We start from the raw sequence: 21,819 nt of genomic DNA, 5'->3' as shown, positions 1-21,819 counted from the left end.
GGGAGTTAATTGCAATTAGTAGTTTTGATGTGGCTCAGTAGTCCTTCCACTTCATCTGGATGCCCTCATCGGAAAGACAGTTCATATCCTACAAAAGATATAGTTGCTCCTACCCATCTCAATATCTCACTAGCACTCTTCCTTTTTCTCATTGAACTTTTTGTTAATTCTTTTGTAGTTGAGAATCATTTACACATTTATACCTACTATTCTGTATGTGTCAGAATGGTAGGATTACACAATATGAAACTCACATTATGCTCACAGTATGTTCACCACTTTGAGTTATTTATATAAAGAAAAAAAAACATAAGAATTGTAGTAATTATATAATTAAATATATTTTTGTGGTTTTAATGTTTTTGGTTTGGATTATTTTGTTGTGTTGTTTTAGATTAAACCAGAGACTATTGACACATATAAAATGTAAGATTATTTTTGTTCTTAGTTTGCATTTTTATTTTTTAAAAATTTTAAAGATTAAAATCTGTTTTGTAACAAAAACAATACTAAATTTTAAAATTGTACTGTTTTATATTTTTAATTATGTATGCTACTCAGACTCTCATATGGTAAGATGGGCAGCTATATAAATTTCCCAAATAAATAAGCAATTCAAATTTATATAGCCACCCTCCACTGATATATGACTCTGGGCAGCTTACAAAGAATGAAAAAGAAAATATAAACCATAAAGAATAAGACAACCGTTTAAAAACATGGAAAAATGCATATAAAAGCACATTTTAAAAAGCTTCATAAAATACATAAAACTCACAGCTATTGTGCATTATTTATTTCATAGGACTTGTACTCTTTTGACAAAGGAAAGGAAGAACAAGATCAAAAAGAGAGACCAACATAAGAGAGTTGGAAGGGACCTTGGAGGTCTTCTAGTCCAACCTCCTGCTCAAGCAGGAGACTATACCATTCTGGACAATCTTTTCTTAAAAACCTCTAGTGATGGGACCACCCGCAACAACTTCTGAAGGCAAGTCATTTTACTGATTAATTATTCTGTTAGGAAATGTGTCCTTGTTTCTAGCTTGGTTCTGTCTCCTTGATTAGTTTGCATCATTTCTTCTTGTCTTGTTCTCAGGAGGTTTGGAGAAGTGGTGGTCCCCTACTTCTTTGTGCTGGACTAAGAGTGCAGAGACCTGGGTTCAAGTCCCCACTCAGCCATGAATTATCACTGGGGGATTCAAGGTCAACTTATTGATGGGGTGGTGGGGAAAAGTGCTGCACTAAGTTGGATGCAGTATTCAAAGTGTGATCTTACTGTTAGATATTAGCATATATCGTAGGAAGTCTCCTCTCTGGTCCGCTGCTACAGCGGGAAACAGGTATCGCTCTGATTGGTCGAGAGGCGTACCCGAGTACTATAAAAGGGGAACCCTCCGGCCACAGAGCAAGCTGGATCACTTCTCCTACTAATAAAGAGCTGTTAAGTCACTTCATGTCCGCAGTCTGTTCTCTCGTTGCCCAGATCTAACATTGGCGACGAAGGTGGGATTGAGAGACAGATAGGACGAAGTACGCTACTTCAGAATCCCCGGATTCGATCCAGCCAGGAATCGGCAGAAATACCGGCAGCCATCTCAGGACACCGCAGCGCGGCAATTTCAAACAAGGAAAATGGCGATGCACACTCCTCCAGCTCCATTCGACCCAATCGCTGATCATTGGGAATCATACATGCTCAGGTTCGAGTGTTTTCTCGAAGCAAACGAATATACAGGCATACCGGACTCTCGAAAGAAAAATATATTCCTGAGCTACTGCGGCCGAGAAGTTTTCGAGACGGCCAGGGACCTCTCTGAACCAACCCCCATTCAGGCGGTATCATGGACGACGCTACAACAAACGCTACAAACCCATTTCGCGCCAAAACCTTCCCGCCACGTTTGCCGCCAAGCATTCAACACGAGGAACCAGAAGGCGGGAGAATCTATCAACCAGTACGTTGCAGCTCTACGAAAAGCAGCCACACATTGTGGATTCAGAGACCTGGACGAACAGATTATGGATCGACTCATATGCGGGCTGAGAGACATTTCCCTACAAAAACGGCTGTTGGCCAAAACCGATTTAAGCCTACAGATTGTACTCGACGAGGCAAGAGCTTCAGAAGCAGCAGAAAGATCAGCAGAGACAATTCAACGCGGGTTCAACACAAACCAGCCAGCGCCAAGACACACCAGAGTCCACTACGAGGACACAATTCCAGACTTCGAGGATCCCGAGCTAGAGGAAAGTCACCTGATGCGGAGCAGTCACGTGAGACCTGGGGGGAGACCCGGATCCCGTTTGCCGCCCTGCGCAAGCTGCGGAGGGAATCACCCCCGGTCTACCTGTCGGTTCAGGAACGTTGTTTGTTCGCACTGCGACAAACTTGGGCACATCGCACGAGTGTGCCCGAGCGAAGTCCCTGCCTCACGGCAGCCACCCATGTACCGCCAACAGAAGCCCAACCCAGGGGCTTGGCGAAATCAAAAAGGGCGCCCAGAGAGAAATCCACAAGTGTTTACCCAGAGAGAAAATCCCCAAAGAGCTGAGCGAGCGTATTCCCAGAGAGATTACTCGCAAAGAGCTGAGAGAGCGTTCTACCAAGACGCTCAACGAGAGTATCTTCAGGATACAAATGCGGAGATAGAGTTGACCCAGAGAGAGGAGTTGCGAACGTATCTCACCACAATAAGTCAGGTCCACACTAAGCGGCCTAAAAAGCTGAAAGTCACAGTCCTCTTGGAGGGCTCACCTTGCGAGCTAGAAGTTGACACAGGATCGTCCCTGACGATCATTTCATGGGCATCCATGAAACAGGCTATCCCTAGCCTCAAAAAGAGCCAACTACGTGTTCCAGACATCCTGCTTCGAGACTACCAGGGGAACCAAGTCCCCATCGTGGGCCAAGGCACATTCCAGATCCGTTTCAAGGACATCGTAGCCCAGCTGCCCGTGACCGTCGCCAGCGCACCATTACAGAACCTTCTTGGACTAGATTGGTTTGAAGCATTGGGGTTAGAAGTCACCGGAATCAACGCCGTGGAAAACAGCAGCGCTGAGCAGATATTTAAGGAGTTCGAGGATGTGTTCAGCCCCGGTCTTGGTAAGTATGTGGGTAAACCAATCTCATTTAATTTAGACCCCAAGGTGGCGCCAATCCGACTTAAGCCGAGACGAGTGCCTTTTGCACTCCGCCCAAAAATTGATAAGGAGATAGATAAGTTAGTGAAGCAAGGAATCCTAGAGCCGGTGGATCACGCGTGTTGGGAAACTCCCATTGTGACCCCCGTTAAGTCAGACGGGTCAGTCCGCATCTGCACGGACTATAAATGCACAATTAATGTCGCATTACAACAAAGCGCATATCCTGTGCCAGTAGTACAGCACTTATTGCACTCGTTGGGGCCAGGAAAGATATTTGCTAAATTAGACATGGCACAAGCTTACCAGCAGTTGCCCGTTGATAGCGCCACAGCGGAGGCCCAAACCATAGTGACGCATAGAGGAGCATTCAAATGCAACCGGCTACAATTCGGTGTGAGCATTGCTCCAGGTTTGTTCCAGAGCGTCATGGAACGACTTTTGCAAGGGATACCGGGAGTCGTCCCCTATTTCGACGACATCTTAGTGTCCGCTGCAAACGAGGAGCAATTAAATAAAAGAGTCAGAACTGTTTTGGCCAGAATCAGAGAGAAGGGTCTCCGCCTTAAAAAAGAAAAATGCCAAATTAACGTGCCTAGCGTAGAATTCCTGGGTTATAGAATCGATGGTCAGGGAATACACCCCACGTCAAAGAAAATTAAGGCGATCCAGGACGCCCCCACACCACGAAATCAGACCGAGTTGCAGGCCTTCCTCGGACTACTTAACTTCTACAGCGTTTTTCTGAGACAGAAGGCGACCGTTGCTGAGCCACTACACCGTCTACTCCAGAGGAACACACCATGGAAATGGGGACGATCCGAAGCAGCAGCTTTTGCCGGAGTAAAGCGCCTGCTCACCACTGACTCGCTGTTAGTCCAATACAGCCAGACACTACTGCTGGTATTGACCTGCGACGCATCACCTTTTGGAGTCGGCGCAGTCCTCAGCCACCGGATGCCAGACGGAAAAGAAGCACCCATCGCCTTCTACTCCAGGACTCTTTCATCGGCCGAGAGGAATTACAGCCAGATGGACAGGGAAGCGCTAGCTGCTGTAGCTGGAGTAAAACGTTTCCACGAATACCTCTACGGCCGCGATTTTGAACTGATTACAGATCACAAACCGCTGTTGGGACTTTTGGCGGGAAACCGCCCCACTCCAGTCTCCCTTTCTCCACGCATGACCAGGTGGACTGTGTTCCTGGCTGCGTACTCCTACAAGTTAATTCATCAACCGGGCTCCACTCTAGGACACGCAGACGCACTCAGCCGTTGCCCACTACCGGACCTTTTGCCAGACCCCACTCCCGAAGTACCGGTGTTGCTCATTGATTGTTTGGACTCGGGACCGGTTTCTTCCTGCGACGTTGCAAGGTTCTCCTCTAAAGACAGTTTAATAAAACAAGTTCTAACTTGGGTTTGGAGGGGGTGGCCGAAGGGAAACGTGGGCCCGGAATTCAAAGTGTTTTGGTCGAAACGGGATGAACTCTCGGTGTTACAAGGTTGTTTATTGTGGGGGGATCGAGTTGTTATTCCTTATGCGTTACGTAGAAATGTGTTAGATGCATTACATGTTGGGCACCCGGGGATTGTTAGGATGAAGGCGTTAGCAAGAAGTTACGTTTGGTGGCCAAACATGGACAAAGAAATAGGGGAATGGGTGGCCACTTGCGACCCATGCCAGGAATCGAGACCAGCACCCCCGGAAGCGCCCGCCACAGAATGGGAGAAGCCTAAAGCACCCTGGTCGCGAATACACATCGACTTCGCAGGGCCATTCCAAGGTCAGACTTTCCTTATAGTTGTGGATGCATACTCGAAATGGCTAGAAGTAGTCCTAATGACTTCAACCACGGCAGAGGCAGTCATTAAGGTTCTACGGCGACTTTTCGCCACTCATGGCCTGCCCGACCTCCTGGTCTCCGATAACGGGCCCCAGTTCACGGCCATGCAATTTGAGACATATCTAGCAGGTCAGGGAATTCGGCACGCCCTCGTCGCGCCATTCCATCCGGCATCAAATGGACAGGCGGAGAGAATGGTGCGATTCGCAAAAGAGGCCCTCGCTAGGATGGGTCCAGGTGATTGGCAAACACGCATTGACCATTACCTATTGATCCAACACATTACCCCCAGCGCAACGACGGGTAGGAGCCCCGCTGAACTACTCATGGGCCGCAGTCTACGGTCTCACCTGGACCGTCTTCACCCAAATTACTCTGCCACAGCTCCCCCAGACTCTACAAGCAAAATTCGGAGTTTTAGCATAGGGGATTCAGTATACGCCCACAACTATGCAGGGGGGACATTGTGGATGCCGGCAAGGGTCATTGGCATCACGGGTCCACGATCGTATCTGTTGGAACTAGAAGATGGGCGGAACTGGAAAAGGCACATCGATCAACTACGGGGTCGCCTGGCGCACTCAGATCTACGAACAGAGAACGAGAGCTACCTGCCATTGCAAAGCCAGCCACTCGAGAGCCCCAACACAGAGAACTACGACACCTGCGAGCCAAGGACAGAACAAGAGGTCGAGCGCGAAACGGAACAACCCCCAAGCAACGAAAGCGAGCAGACCCCCGAACACCCGAACAACGAAAGCATGCAAACCCCCGGACTTGAAACTGAGAAAGCAGCCGATCCTGCAACCACTCCTAACCAACCCGAACTGCGACGTTCCACTCGAGTAAGGCAGACTCCAGCATACCTTAAGGACTACATAACCAACTGCAATGTTCCGTCTAAGAGGGGAGGGGTGTTAGATATTAGCATATATCGGAGGAAGTCTCCTCTCTGGTCCGCTTCTACAGCGGGAAACAGGTATCGCTCTGATTGGTCGAGAGGCGTACCCGAGTACTATAAAAGGGGAACCCTCCGGCCACAGAGCAAGCTGGATCACTTCTCCTACTAATAAAGAGCTGTTAAGTCACTTCGTGTCCGCAGTCTGTTCTCTCGTTGCCCAGATCTAACACTTACCTTGCCGTATAAGGCAGTTTTAACACTTCCCACGTTCTTAAAACTACCCTTTTATTGATGCAGCATGCATTTGTATTTTTTTCTTGCCTAAGTGTAAACCCTTACTTTTCTCCCACTGAATTGCCTTTTGTTGGATAGCTGCCATGTTTTAAGTCTGTTAAGATCCTTCTGAATCTTCAGCCCATTTTCTGGAGTGTTGGCTATTTCCACCAACTTGGCGTCATCTGCGAATTTGGTGGTTTCCCCTTCTATCCTCTACTGCAGGCTACTTCTGTTGACTGACTGCAGTTTGAGTCTAACCAGGCTCAGGGTTGACCCAGCCTTCTGTCCTCTGGACGTAGGTAAAATGAGGACAGAGACTGTTGGGGGCAATAGGATCCGTAGGCTCTGTAAAGCGGTATATAAGTCTGAGTGCTATTGCTATCTTCCTTCCTTCCCAATGGTTAGAATACAGCATTGCAGGCTAACTCTGTCCATAGCCAGCAGTTCGAGTCTCATCAGGTTCAAAGTTGACTCAGCCTTCCAAGGTCAGTAAAAGGAGGACCCAGATTGTTGAGGGGCGGGGGAGTTGTTAACATTTGTAAACTGCTCAGAGTTTTGAAAAGCAGTATATAAGTCTTATTGCTATTGCTCCTGGAAGAGTAATGGGCCCCAGACAGAACCTTGGGATACCCCACTAGATACTTCCCTCTAGGTACACACAGCTCCATGGAGTGTAGTTTGTCAAGTTGAGCTGTTAAGGACTGACATTGAGTGGTGGGTATGTTTTCCAAGTGACATTTGGGGGACTCCCTGTGAAGGGGATGCCTGAGAATGGGGAGAAGCAGGGACTCCCTGGTGTCCTCTGGGCCGGTGGGGAAGGCATTGAACTGGCACGACGGAGACCGGAGCCTCCTTCAGAAGCTCCCTCAGTGACTTCGCAGCTGGGGCCTCATGTTCGCCCAGCCCACCTCGCAGGATTGTTGTTATGGAGAATTAACAGGAAAAAGAATCCCCATCGAACTCTTGAAGGAACGGCGGGGCAGTAAAAGAAGGAGAATCTGCGGGGTTGAAGTGACGAAAGATCCGGTCTCCAGCTCCGCCCGGCCTGCCTCACAGGGGTGTCGTGATGGCGGGCGGAAGCAGGAGGACGGAGCAGGGCTTATTTCGCGCCTCCGAAATAATGAGGAGCCCTCACAACTCGCGCTACTCGCTCGGAGCGCGACGGCCGCTGAAAGGCCGACGGCGATAACAACGTCCAGTTTTCACCTCAGACATTGGCGGGAAACAGTACCGGAAGTGGCGACGCCCTTTTCGCGCGGTCCCGCCCCTCCGCGCGCGTCCTTTCTGTTAGACCCAGCCCCTCCCGGCGACGGCCAATCAGAGGGACAGGAAGGAGGGCTGCCCGGCAACGGGAGGCGGGACGGACCCCCCCTTTTTCGCGGAGATGTTGCGGACCGAGAAAGTGCTGCTGCTGCGGAGCCTGCAAGGCCGCTCCGTGCGGGTCGTGCGTGAGCACTACCTGCGCCCCGATGTGCCCTGCGGCAGCGCCCTCTGCCGGGCGGGCTGCCCCCGCGGTGCGTTGAGAGCGGGGGCGGAGCTTCGAGGGGGCGGGGCGGCGGCTTTGGGAATTGGGTGGTCGTGAGAACGCCGTTCGCGGACTTCCCGTGTGTGGGCGGGGCTTGTGAATGCGAGGGAGGAGCCATGGAGGGGCGGAGCCACGGGGAGGTTTTCTGTCTGATCTCAAAATGTTAGTTTCATGGGGACAGTTTTGTGTGAATGTGTGAACACGTGTTGGATTGGAAAGAGGCGTGTTGATGGAACAAAATCACTGCTGGTGCTGAGAGCTCTTCTTTCAGGCCCACTGAAGGAACTCAATGTCCAATGGAGGGAGGGATGTAAACCTAATATTGGCGTTTAAAGCTTGTATGTTAAGAAGTCAAAGAAGAAGAGATATTAGAAAGTTTTGGTTTAAAGAGAGAAAAGAAAAAAGTGGGTTTTTTTCTTTGGTCTTTAAAAAAAACGTTTTAGGAAGGAAAAAAATGGTGGGAAAAAGGCTTTCCCTTACCCACCCTTTTCCCCCCCAGTAAGGTCAAAGAATTTGAAAGAATACACTGAATTTTGGAAATAAAACTGGTGACAGTTCACAAAGACTACTAGGTGCAAATGGAAAGACGCATTATTTCCATAGCAAGGAAGATAAAGCAGGAATGGTTAAAATAGATTATTTTATTCAAAGAGGTAAATTTGTTTTCATTTGAATTTCACTTCTGGAATTTGTGCTTGTGAAGGGAAAAAACAACTTCATTACTTCTCCTTGAATGCAAAGGGATAGGGAGGGGAGGAAAGTCAAAATGCATAAATGCATTTTAAAAATAGGCTGTTAAAGCAACTTCCTTAGAAGAGAATGAGTTGCATTCCAGCCCTTTTGTTACGTTTCCCTCCCCAGAAGCTTCTGGTGAGAGGCTTTGGGGACCATCCCTAAGTGATAAATTCGGCCCAGACAAGCAAATGAGAAGAATTTATTCCAAGCTTTCAGGGTAGCTTGCAAGAAGAAGGCTTCATGCCTAGCAGAACGGAGCTGGAAGAAGGATCAGATTGCTTTTTGCACAGTTACAGGGCAGGAAAGGCCTTGCAAGCTATGTAGGTTGAATCTAGGAAAAGTATATAGGATTCAGGCATAAGCCAGCTTTAAACTAGGAAGGAAAATCCATCTGGTTCATTTCCAAGGTGGGAGAAAGATGCTGGAATTAACATGGGGCTGATTGGAAAGAAAGTTTGTTGATGGACAGAACCACACACAAAGACAGTTGTGCAGTTTTGGGTCAGCTGAACAACCAGCTGAGTGAGGGGAAGGCTGCTTATATGGTTTTGTGCTTTTGAAGTTTGGGATTTGTGCAATATGGGCTTTGTGTTTCTAAAAAGGGGTATTGAGCAATTCCCATGGTGGCTGATGGCTTTTGTCCTGTGCTGGATTTTGGGTGAGGGGCTGCTTGTTATAATCCTATTACTCACCTTTTGTTAGCTGTCAAACTTTGCTGCAAGGGGTTTGGAAATATCCTGTTTTAAATGGACTTCTGTTGGCAGTATTTGTTTTGCTTATGAATGAAGCCATCTAGATTGTTGGTTTTCAATAAGCTCGTTATTCTCAAGTGCTGGCATCTGCTGTGGGCTATTAAAAAGGCTGGAGGCTGCTTTCTGCCTCCAAGAGCATGTTTCTCCATTTCTCCTGCAGGGAAAGATAATATTCTGCCTCTTTTAATATTTCCCAAAATATTTTATTCTTCGGGGGCGGGGTTTGGCTTCCCACAAAGTAGCCCTTGACTTGCAACCGCCACTGAGCCCCAAATTTAAGGAGGACATTTGTTAGGTGAGTTTTGACCCATTATATGACCTTTCTCGCCCCATTTGTTAAGTGAATCATTGCAGTTTAGTTAGTTCAGGGGTGGGCAAACTTAAACACTCAGAGCCATTTGGACCCGTTTCCCACAGAAAAGAAAACACCGGGATCCCTAAAGGTCCTAACCGGAAACTCCCTGTTCAATTCTGGAGCTGACCGGAAGTTCAGTTCCCCCACCATAGAGTCTCCTCCTAGCGCGGCGTCTTTTTTCCTCTACCTGTCATAACCGAAAGCCCTATCAATGGTGGAGACAACTGGAAAACCCTCCCCTTGCCATAGAGTCTTCTCCTGGCGCACTGTGCTTTCTTCCCCCCCCCCCCCCCCCCGGAAGCTCCTCTCAAAATTGTGGTGCTGACTGGTGACGGAGCCACAGCAGAGGGAGGAAAGAGCCACATGCGGCTCGAGAGCCGCAGTTTGCTGACCCCTGAGTTAGTCACACGCTTCTTAAGTGGCTTCCCCATGGACTTTGCTTGTCAGAAGGTCGCAAAAGGAGATCACACGACCTGGGGACACTGCAACCGTCATAAATTCGAGACAGTTTGGGCGTCCAGATTTTGATCACAGGACGGTGGAGATGCTGCAATGATGTGAAAGTGGAAAGCTGTTAGAAAATGTTTCCTCACCAGAACTGACCTTTACTAATGTCCTTTCCTCACCTATTGGCCTTTACTAATAAAATAGATACGTGTTCTTAATAAAATTATTTCCAGATCGTTTTGGCAATGGAGTCTCTTTCTCATACAAAAGATGGAGGGGTGGGGGACAGATGACATAAGGATGTCTCCCCAGGACTAAATGTGATACGTCAAAGGCAGGGTTTTTTTCTTCATCTTTGCTTAAGGATGAAAAAGGATATTTTAAAAGGATATCATTCGATATCGTTCTCATCAGGTATTTAATTCAATTTCTCAATGTGCATCCCCTCCTGTTGCAACTCTTGATGCAGTGTGTGTAACTCTTGAACTAAACTGCTTTAATGCTGTGAACAGCACATCTGCTTTTGATTTTTCATTAAAGAGCATGGGGAAGTCCCCTTATTGATACAGGTATTCCCAAAAGATGAAGATTAGTTTGAAGCTAGCACCTTGTCTCTGACTCTTTAAAGCAGCTGCATCATTTTGTAGGGTTGACTCCCGCAGCCCAGGGTAAGATGCAGTTGCTTTAAATGCTGCATGTTGCCCTGGGGTGCAAAATTTGGGATTGAGTCCAAAATGCTTCCCAGCCCCAGAAGAATTTTAAACCCCAGTTGTGCTTGTAGGCAAACGCTCCCATTTTACGGGTGATGGCCTTGACAGCAGAATAAATGTTCTCCCCTCTCCCAAAAGGATGATTGTTAAATAGCTTCAATAATATCGTCTAGGTCAGTGATGCCTAACCTTTTGGGGTCAGTGCCCAAAGCGCACATCCGCACATATGCAAGTGCGCTCCCCAGAAGAGGAACGGGCAACGCCCCATGTGCCAGGCGACATGGCTCCACGTATAAGTTCGCCATCACTGCCCTATCCTGTTTTAAATTGTAAATCTCTCAGGACTCCCCTGCCTGTCATCTTCCCACCTGAGAACATCATTATGTACATTGCTAAATTTCGGTGTGTTTTTTTTTTCTGCTTCAGATGGGAAATTGCTGTCCGATGATGTCACTCACTACGTTGTGCCTGACTGGAAAGTGCTTCAAGATTACCTGGAGATCCTGGAATTCCCTGAGCTGAAGGGGCTGGTTTTCATGCAGACCGCATGTCAAGCGATGCAGCAACAAAGAGGCCGCAGGTATCTGGTCTTCTCCGGGAGGGTTGGTAGTTCACAGGCCAATGCAGTCCTAGGTTGCATCAACAAAGGCGTTTTCAAGATGATGTGTTAAGGCACATCCCCCTCTCCCCCTCCTCATTTGAGAAAGTAAAGACTCTTTAAACTTAGCATTTCAAAAGGAACCTTTTGTTGAAGAGGAGTGATAGCAGGGCGAAATCAAAGCAGGCTCTGAGGGTCCTCAGGCCATGCAGTTAGAATAAAAGGAATTAGAAACCCCTCCCAACAGCCCAGTCTGGATTCAGCCAATCCGCAGGTCTGAAGAGGTTATTATTACCGGCCACTCTGAAAAAGTGATAAAGGGGACTTTCGCAGGGTCAACCTCTGCCGACTTTACAGTGATACAACCAGTAGTAGGTTCTTACCGGTTCGGAGAGGTTCAGCCGAACCAGTAGTAGCTTGGCGGCCTGGATTGTGTGAACCGGCAGCGACCCAGGCCTGCCACGCCCCCGAACCGGTTCTCCCGACGGCATAGGTGCCACCATTTTCTTGCATGCGCAGAGCAATTTTAGTTGTATTGCACATGCGCGCGTGGCGCAGCCCTTAGCAAACCAGCAGTAGTCTCTGTCGGAACCCCCCTCTGGATACAACCCACATGGCCCTCCCTTCCCTTCCATGCCACAAAATGTGGGGAAATGCCGGAGTGCCTAGGCGCCAGGCTAAAGGCTATAAATCAGTGGTTACAGGATGCAGGAAACATAGGAGAGAGAGCAATAAAGTATAAAAATATACAAAGTTTACACTAAAGATGCACAATGAATTAGGATCCCCGTCTTCACGGATCTGACATCATGTGACATGATAGTACTCTTTATTTATGTTATTGATTGATTTATCAAACTTCTTAACCACCCATCTCCCATCACAAAGGGGCTGTTTGCTGCACCAGTGGAGGCCACACTTGGAAGGCAGGGAGTCCTCAACTTACGACCACAACTGATCCCCCCAAAATTATGTTGTTAAATGGGACATTTGTTCAGTGAGTTTTGCTCCATTTTACGACTTTTCTTGCCTCATTTGTTAAGTGAATCACGGAAGCTAATAACATGGTCGTTAAGTGAATCTGTCTTCCCCTTCGACTTTGCTTGTCGGAAAGTCGCAAAGGGGGATCAGGTGACCCCAGGACCCTGCAACCTGTCATAAATGGGAGTCAGTTGCTAAGCATTTGAATTTTGATCATCATGGGGAGGCTGTAACGGTAATAAGTGTGAAAAATGGTCATGCATCTTTTTTCAGTGCCGTTGTAACTTTGAATGGTCACTAAATGAACTGTTGTAAGTCGAGCGCTGTCCTGTGTTCAATTCTGGTCACTATGATACACACAAAAATGTTGAGACCCTAGAACCATGATGGCAAACCTATGGCCCGCAGAGCCATTTGTCAGGGCACGCGAGGCCTTCTTTTGACTTAGGCCTTGCTTTGAGGCCGTTTTTCGCCCTCCGGAGGCTTCCCCTACGGGCAAACCGGAAATTCAGAAACATACTTCCGGTTTGCTCGTAGGGCCGTTTTTCACCTTCAGGAAAGCCTCCTGAAGGCCCCTGAAGTCTCCGAAGGTCGAAAATCGGCCCTACGGGGAATGTGGAAGTTCAGGAAAGGTGACTTCTGGTTTGTCCGTAGGGCCACTTTTCAACCTCCAGAGCCTTCAGGGACCTTCAGGAGGCTTCCCTGAAGGCTCCTGAGGGCGAAAAACAGCCCTACGAGCAAACGGGAAGTCACCATTCCCGAACTTCCAGGTTCCCTGTAGGTCCAATTTTTGCCCCCTGGAGGCTTTAGGGAAGCTCCTGAGGCCTCTGGAGGGCGTCCAGGGGGGAGGGAGGCTGTCCCCCCCCCCCAGGCTCCTAGAAAGCCTCTGGAGCCTGGGGAAGATGAAAAAACTGCGGCAAAAGCGGCGGGGAGTATTTGCTGATTGTGTGCATGTGTGCACGCGGGGGGCAGGCGCGCATAGCATTATGGGTGTGGCACTCCTGCGCACGACCCCCCCTAGGCTCCCCCCGCTTTTGGCACGGCAGCCAAAAAAGGTTTGCCATCACTGCCCTAGAAAGAGTGCAGAGAAGAAGAACGAAGATGACAAAGAGACTGGAGGCTAAAACATATGAACCGTTAAGGCAGTGTTTCCCAACCTTGGTCACCTGAAGATGCGTGGACGTCAACTCCCAGAATCCCCCGGCCAGCTGGGAATTCTTGGAGTTGAAGTCCACGTATCTTCAGGTGGTCCAAGGTTGAGAAACACTGCGTTAAGGGAACTGGGTATATCTAGTCTAATGAAGAGAAGGATTAGGGGGAGGAGATAGCTGTTTCACAGTACTCGAAGGGCTGTCACAGAGCAGACGGGGTCAACCTATTCTCCAAAGCACCAGAGGGCAAGAAAAGAAGTACCGTATTTTTCAGAGTATAAGACACACCTTTTTCCTCTAAAAAGGGGCTGAAAATCTGGGTGCATCTTATACACTGAATACAGCATTGTTTTGCCTCCCGAATCCCTGCCCCCTTCATCAAAATGGCCATGCAGAGCCTTTAGGAGGCTTTCAGAGAACTCCTGGGGGCTGGGGAGGGCAGAAATGAATGAAAAATGGGCCGTTTTTTTTCTCTCTCTCTCTCTCTCTATCCCTCTACCTACCTAACTACTCTCTCTCTCTCCCCCTACCTATCTACTGTATTTCTCTTTCTCTGTTTCTCTCTCTCTCTCCCTCTACCTACCTACCTATCTACACACACTCTCTCCCCCTACCTATCTACTGTATTTCTCTCTCTCTCTATTTCTCTCTCTCTCTCTCTCTATCCCTTTATCTACCTACCTACCTAACTACTCTCTCTCTTTCCCTACCTACCTACTGTATTTCCATCTCTTCCTCTCCCTCTCTATCCCTCTATCTACCTACCTACTTTTTTTAAAAAAAATGCTTCTTCAAAACCTGGGTGCGTCTTATACTCCGAAAAATACCGTAATGGGTAGAAGATCATTAAAAGGAGATTCAACCTGGAAATAAGAAGGAACTTTCTGACAGTGAGAACAATCAACCCATGGAACAGAAGTTGCATTCAGAAGTTGTGGGAGCTTCATCACTGGAAGCTTTCAAGGAGAAACTGGACTGCCATCTGTCAGAAATGGTACATAGGGTCTCCTGCTTGGGCGGGTGGTTGGACTGGATGACCTCCAAGGTCCCTTCCAACTTGGTTAATCTGTCAGTCTGAACAGCTTGCCTCTGGAAGTTGTGTGTGCTCCATTACTGGAGGTTTTTGGGCAGCCATTTGTCTGGAATGGTATGGGATCTCCAGCTTGAGCAGGGATTGGAATAGAAAACCTCCAAGGTCCCTTCCAACCCTATTATTCTATGTTCTGGATTGTTTCCACTCTGCTTTTCCACCAAGAGCCAAGCGGGGTGAAGGTGTTGGAATAGTGGCTAGAGTAATCCAGGTTCAGCTTTGCCATCAGCCACAAAAATTGGTTGGGTGACTTGGGGCCAGGTGCTGTTTCTCAGCCCAACCTACCTGACCAGGTGGTTGCGGTGATGGAAAGGAATGGGGGAAGCAGAAGATATGTGTGTGTAGCCTTGAGCTGCTGGAGAAAGGTAGAATATAAATCCAACATCTTCTGACATTCCAGTTTTCACCGAGAATTGATGGATGTTTGTGTTTTCACACCTAGATCCATAAGCTAAAATACCCCCATTTATTTGCAATCTGTGATACATGCAGGCATCAATCCATCCAGCCACAACATACTGTTAATAAAAATTTAAAAATGAAGATTTGCGGGCCCTGCCATATTTAATCTGCCTTGCAAATTAATAGACATGCTTAAAATCACATATTCTTTAGTTTGCAGATTTATTTCAGATTTACCGTGGCATTGGAAAGGCCAAGATATACAGAATCAAACGCTTAAAAAGTATACTGGAGTCTCTCTTTTTTTAAAAAAATAACCGATTGCAAAGGTTAATAATCTGCCTTGGCGATTATATGAATACATCCGTGCTCTAAATACCCTTGAGACCTGAAAGGTTAATCAGGGATGTTTTTGTTCTAGCTGACATTAATTATAGCATCATTATCTATGAATATATTTCAGAGGTACTAGAGGATTTTAATCCAAAGTCATAATACAGCAAGTTAATAAAAATGTTTAAAATCTTTCTGCCACTGGTACGTTTTTTATTTTACTGGTGGACCTTCCCTGAATTGTGAAAATGATTCCATCTTATGCCTGTGAAATGTACTTATTATTAATCTATTTCATTCCTTACACACAATATGCCATTTGCCTCCCCGTGCAACCTCCCCATAGTCTGACAGATGGGGTCAAATAGTCCTCACTAAACTTGGAAGACATGGGTGTGATGGCATGTTTCAGTGGCTTAAATGAATTATTTTTGACTGACACCTTATTCACATAAATATTTATGCATAGTTTGGATTTTTAAGGTTTGGAATGCAATGCTCTTTTATTTAGATACTAGCCAATAATCTGGCATTGCCCAGGTATTTATTTATAAGGGGGAAACATAATTTATAATGTTGGATTTTCCCCCTTAACAGAGGGAGCCCCCTTGTGGAGTACTGTGAAACCTTTATCATAGCAAATGCACTGTGCTGTACAGTAGAAGCTGTTTTACGGCACAACAGGCTGCATCTTAAAAGGACACATACCCCGAAGGGTGTTGGGGGCATCTTACCCCCACAATATTTTTCTCCAGAGAGAAAAATAGAAAACAGTGAAGGTATCTTATCTTAATCTTTATCTGTCTTTGTCTCAGTCTTTATCTTATCCTATTATTCTATCATAGTTCTATAATTCAGAATTGTTAAGTTTCCAACTGGTACTCAACAGGTGAATATGTTCACGTAGGTTAGGGCAGCTCTCCAGACACCCTCCAAATACGCAGAGCAACCCCGGGATTCTCAAAAGGACCCTCCGCCTCTCGAAGGGAAGCCCCAATAAAGGAAGGCTGGCCCAGAAACCTCTCTGGTGCTTTTGTTGGCAAGCAAATATGGCTGCTCCTTCATTTACTGATGATATGGTTGGATTTAAATTGATTTCATTTCCTTTATACGACTGCCCGTTTACAACTACAGGTAGTCTTTGACTTACCGTATTTTTCGGACTATAAAACGCACCGGAGTGTAAGGCGCACCATGATTTTGAGAAGAGGTAAATTTTTGAAAAAGGTTTTTGCACTCTGCGGGCCTCCCAAACCCTCTGCATGCCTCATTTTTTTTTGCAAAAAAAAAGGGGGGGCATGCATAGCCTTTAGGAGGCTTGTAGAGTGCTCCTGGGGGCTGGGGGGGGGAAAACAAGCAAAAACAGCCAGTTTTTCATTCATTTTTGCCCTCCCTGGCCCCCAGGAGCACTTTGCAGGCCTCCCAAACCCTCTGCACCTCCATTTTTGTAAAGGGGGCGGGGTTTCAGGAGGCCGAAAATGCTGTATTCAGTGTATAAGACGCACCCAGATTTTCACCCTCTTTTTTGGGGGGAAAGGGTGCGTCTTATACTCCAAAAAATACAGTACAACCATCATTATGCCCCAAATTTCTGTTGCTAAGTGAGACATTTCTTAAGTGAGGTTTGGCCCATGTTACGACCTTCCTTGCCACATTTGTTAAGGGAATCCTTGCAGTTAAGTTAGTAACATGGTCGTTAAGTGAAAATCGGGCTTCCCCACTGACTTTCCTTGTCAGAAGGTGGCAAAAAGGGATCGCCTGACCCAGGGACACTGTGACCATCATAGATGCGTCTGAATTTTGATCGCATGGCCATGGGGTTGCTGTGAAACACGGTCAATAAGTCAGTTAACAGTAACAGAGTTGGAAGGGACCTTGGAGGTCATCTAGTCCAACCCCCTGCGCACGTAGGAGACCTGTACTAGGGATTCGAACTGCTGACCTTTCTGAGCGACAGATTCAGCCACTGAGCCAAAGTCACGTATTTCAGTGGCGTCGTAACTTCAAGCGGTCACTAAAGTCGAGGACTACCTGTACATGACTCTGAGTGGCTCATTGCATTAAGCAGACTTGGTCAAACCCTTTTAAAATGTGCTCAGGTGCAGCCCTGGCTGGCAGAAACAGCCCTTCCATTGACCTCACAGACTGGCAGGCGGAAGGAGGCGCTGGCATTCTTGTTGGCAGGCAGAGGAGGGCAGGGGAAGGGATGCCCAGGCAGGGACAGGTGGGGTGGCCGGTGAAAACGCCGTAGGACAACACCTGGCCAGCCACCTGCTCCTCACTGAAGTGGTTGATGCCCTCCGATAAATCACTGCCATCCGATGAAAGGCAAAAATGAAACAGCACAGAAGAAAGCACATTCAGGGCACCTTGTCACATTACACAATTCCTTTGATGTAGCTGTTCAATAATTTCAAAATACTACGTTGTTTCTAAAATAAAAAAACTCTCTGTGCCAGTGCGGTTCTTAGCGCAGTTTAACATAACGTATTATCCGAAGGTCTGTGTGTACATCTATCCAGATTTCCTGGCAGCAGAAGGAGGCTGCAAATGATTTGAGCAGGAAAGTCTAAATATGAGGGACGGCTCTTTCGTGTCTTAAATAATGAAGTTGTTCTCCCTCTCAAACCGCCTCTTGTCTCCTGCTTCGTCTACAGGCACTACAATAAACTGCGGAATTTAGTGAGGGATGCCCGTCGCGACTGCATTATATTTTTAAATGAATTCCAGCTGCTTTCTTATTTGCCACGAGAGCGGGGAGAATCGCTGGAGAAATGGCAGACCAGGTAGGTGCTCAACATAACGCAGGGCAACCTTGGCTCAGCGGTGACACCTTCGTGGTCATCAGACCTGGCGTGGCCTGGGGGATGATCATTGTCTTGGGAGTCCTTGACTTACGGCCAGGGGTGGGCTTCAAAAATTTTAGCAAGAGGTTCTCTGGTTGCTGGGTTGGCATGGCCATGGTGGGCGTGGCCTAGTTGGCCTCCTGGACCATGGCGGGGGGGGGGGTTGTTTTCGCCTTCCCTGGCTTTCCTTGAGCCTCTGGGAGGGAGAAAACAGCCTCCCCCGGGCTCTGGAGGCCTTCTGGGAGGCCCGTTTTTCACCGTCCCTGAGCCTCCGCGCATTACCTCGCATCCAAAACGGTCCGCATGGAGACTCCTGGGAGGGTGGGGTGGGCGAGGCCAGCCACGGGTGGGATTTGGAGGTTCTCTAAACCGGTCATTACGTTAGCTATGGGTTCTCCCAAGTCCTGGGCATTTCGTAGCAGCCCATCCCTTCTTACGGCCCAGAGTTTACGTTGCTAGGTGAGACATTTGTAAAGTGAGTTTGGTCCCATATTTCCATTTTTCTTGCCACATTTGCTAAGTGAGTCACTGCGGTTGTTAAATGAGTTAACCCGGATGTTGAGTGAATCTGGCTTCCCCACGGACTTTGCTCGTCAGAAGGTCGCAAAAGGGGATCACGTGATCCCTGGACACGGCAACCGTCATAAATGTGAGTCAGTGGTCAAGCATCCGAATGTAAATCACGTGACTGTGGGGATGCTGCAACGGTCGTAAGTGTGAAAAACGGTCATCGTTCCCTTTTTTCAATTTGTAACTTTTGTAACTTTTGAACGGTCACTAAATGGAACTGTTGTAAGTCGAGGACTACTTGTATCGTGGCAAACGTATGCGAACAAAGCAGCACAATTGAGACTGCTTGGATCTGTTTGGGGTGACACCGAAATAAGATGTGCATCGTCTTGCATTTATATGCTCTTGCTCTATTTTTCACCTATGATCTTATTTTCCCTGTTCCCTATTTTATATTCCGATAAAATATATTCTGATAAGGCCTAATCCAGGGGTGTCCAAACTTGGCAACTTTAAGACTTGTGGACTTCAACTCCCAGAATTCCCCAGCCAGCAGAGCTGAAGCCAGCAGAGCTGAGTTGAAGTCCACAAGTCTTAAAGTTGCCAAGTTTGGACACCCCTGGCCTAATCAATCAAGTATTACAGCAAAGTCACGCGGCCCTCCTGAGCTCCATTTTCACTGTCTGAGGGTTGCAGGAGGCCACGGCAGCCGAAAACAGAGGTTGGGAACCCGTTTTCCCTGGCAGAAGGACCATGGGCCAGTCCTTTTGCTGCTTCCAGGGTGGCCTCGTGGACTAGATCTAAGTACCCCGCGAGCTGGATCTGGCCCCTGGGCCTTGAGTTTGACATCTCTGGCATAGACATAGAGAGTTGTGGCATGTTTTCAAACGGCAGACATTAAGTGGTACAAACTGAGGGATCAGAATGAAACGAGAAGATGGAACATGACATCCAAAGATAAATGTGACGCTGATTCTCCTAGGAGTATTTACAACGCCTCTGTATGGTACTATAATCACTTCTCGGGCCAGATGCCCATCGTCATGGTAACAGAGGATGAAGAGGCCGTGCAACTGTTTGGCAGTGAAACGGAAGGCGTCTTTGTGATCTCGTTCAAGGTAAGGCTTTTGTGCTGTTCTTTTGTGTACAGGTAGTCCTCGGCTTACAACCGGTCGCTTAAACTACTTTGGGGCTACTTAGGACCTGGATTCTGATGGTTGCTCCTGACAACAACTGATTGAACATGGGTGCCCGGCATCGCAGTCATATTTAAGACCATTTGAAGCATCCTTTGTTCACATGATCATGTTTTTATTCATTTACTAGTTGATAAGCTGGCGTTGCCCGGTTATTTATTTATAAGGGGGAAATGTCTGGACCAGATGTAATTTCTAATGATGGATTTTCCCCCTTACCAGAGGGAGCCCCCTTGTGGAGTACTGTTAAGCAGTTACCATGGCAATTCCACTCGCTGTACAGTAGAAGCCATTTTAAGGCACAACAGGCTCTATCAACAGAACACACACCTCAAGAGGTGTTAGGGGTGTCTTACCCCCACAGTATTTTTTTTTCCAAAGAGAAAGTCATCTGTGTACCATGTTTGGTTGAAATTGCTCAACACACACACACATGAAGATGATTTATTTAATTTATTTAGAAAATGTATATTACAGCCTACTCACACATGGCGACTCAAGGTGGCTTACAAGGATATAAAAACACAATATAAAAGAAAAACAATAAAAAAGAAAATAATAAAATAATAATGCCTGCCCCCTCCCCAACTTCCCCTACCCCAGCGACAACACACATTCATATACCAGTTTTGCTTAAAACTGGCACTTCCACGTTTTGGCAATCACTGGTTCACTAACAATAGTGGTGTTTGCTTAACAACTGTTGCAAAAAAAAAAAGTTGTTAAAAGTCATGTGACCAACCCATTTACAAGCATCACAGCCATGAGGGGCAGACTCCCTTATGGTCGTAAGTTGAGGACTACCCGTAATAGACTTTCAGGTTCTTTCTTTTCAAATCCATGAAGAGGGATCCGGATTTGTCCTTTTAGAACCGGAGGGAGGATTTTTTTTTTAAAATAAAGTACCTATTGGCCCAATTTGGAGTCACTCCTGATATTGAGAAGATCCACAACCCCATTTGAGGGCAAAGAGGCATTTGCTGCCTTTCAGAAATGAATTTTGTGCTCTTCACCACCTTACCTTTGTCAGGGTGCCAAATAGCGTCCAAAAGTAAATCAGGTTCCAAGGCAAAGTATTGCTCAAAGTTCCAATTTATGAAGAGAGCCATGTTGGCACATCTGGGAAAACCCAAATCTGAAAGCTTCCCGGATTTCCCCACCCAGTTGAAAGTTCAAGATCTTGCCCCCACACCCACAAGTCCATCCCATGGTCCAGTCTCCCACTGCCATGCTGGCAGTTCCACCCATCCAGATCCAGTCAGGTGCAGAGACAAAGGATGACCTTGGCTTTCTAGAAAGAATGTTGTTATGGCTACATATCATCTTAACTCCGTGCAATCCCCGCTCTCATTTTCCCCACCATAGAAAGTGCATAGTAGAATAATAGAAAGTGTGGCAGGCCTGAGGTCCAATAGAAAAGATGGCTGCAGGCCTGACAGCCTTCCTATCAGCTGCAAGTCCCCTACCTTGTTTAAGGTACCCGTAGCCCATCAATTCCAGGCTAGCTGAGAATCAAGATGCCCTCTTTGCAGAGATGCCCTCAGGCTAGGACTCGGAGCAGCTGCTGCCTTTTAGCAATGAGGAGGAGGTGACGTCCACACCTCCTCCTGATCGAAAGACACGTAGACCAGCAAGGAGGCAGGCACAAGACTTGTAAGCTAGGCTACTCATGTGGAGGCAACTTGGCCTCTCATGAAGGATTGCATGGCATCACCTACTTAACCCCATACTGAGGGCTTGAATGCTGTTGGAGCAGCGTGCCCAGTTCCATGCCTTGTGTGTATCCTGCCTCGTTTGACTTGTGAACAGCTTTCCTGGACTTCATGTGCGCCCATTGGACTCGGTTACCCAGTGACTCTCGTACTGTGCTCAAAATCCGGACCTGCGCAACGGGGGTGTTTTCCGCCAACTGTTTGCGGGTCTTGAATAAATATCTGCGGGACTCTTGCTGTATGTATGATGGTGGTGAGGTGTTGGGTAGCACACCATGTGGACGTGCGCCCAGCTCCTCTGAAGTG

The 21,819-nt window shown here is 47.4% G+C and overlaps 1 protein-coding gene across 5 annotated transcripts in view; it reads left to right on the top strand.

Moving 5' to 3' along the window:
* The first annotated feature begins 813 nt into the window (after positions 1 to 813).
* Positions 814 to 21,819, top strand: part of DIS3L (DIS3 like exosome 3'-5' exoribonuclease) — a 43,701-nt gene continuing 22,695 nt past the window's right edge. For 2 of the 5 annotated variants that reach the window (XR_014176394.1, XM_081965206.1), the window contains exons 1-4: positions 7,531 to 7,684; positions 11,121 to 11,274; positions 17,907 to 18,035; positions 19,588 to 19,723. Coding sequence is in view for 4 of the 5 variants with exons in the window: in XM_081965206.1 (XP_081821332.1) it covers positions 7,555 to 7,684; positions 11,121 to 11,274; positions 17,907 to 18,035; positions 19,588 to 19,723 (549 nt within the window). In the remaining variant the exon portion in view is untranslated. Of the gene's footprint in view, positions 992 to 7,530; positions 7,685 to 7,900; positions 8,349 to 8,559; positions 8,751 to 11,120; positions 11,275 to 17,906; positions 18,036 to 19,587; positions 19,724 to 21,819 lie in introns of those variants that run through there. The other 3 variants (XM_081965208.1, XM_081965207.1, XM_081965209.1) reach the window with 3 other exon arrangements.

This window comes from Natrix helvetica (genome assembly GCF_964273705.1).
Source record: "Natrix helvetica genome assembly, chromosome: 12".
NCBI classification, from domain to species: Eukaryota; Metazoa; Chordata; class Lepidosauria; order Squamata; family Natricidae; genus Natrix; species Natrix helvetica.
Note: the sequence above shows the minus strand (reverse complement) of the source record. Positions and strands in the feature narration are given on the sequence as shown.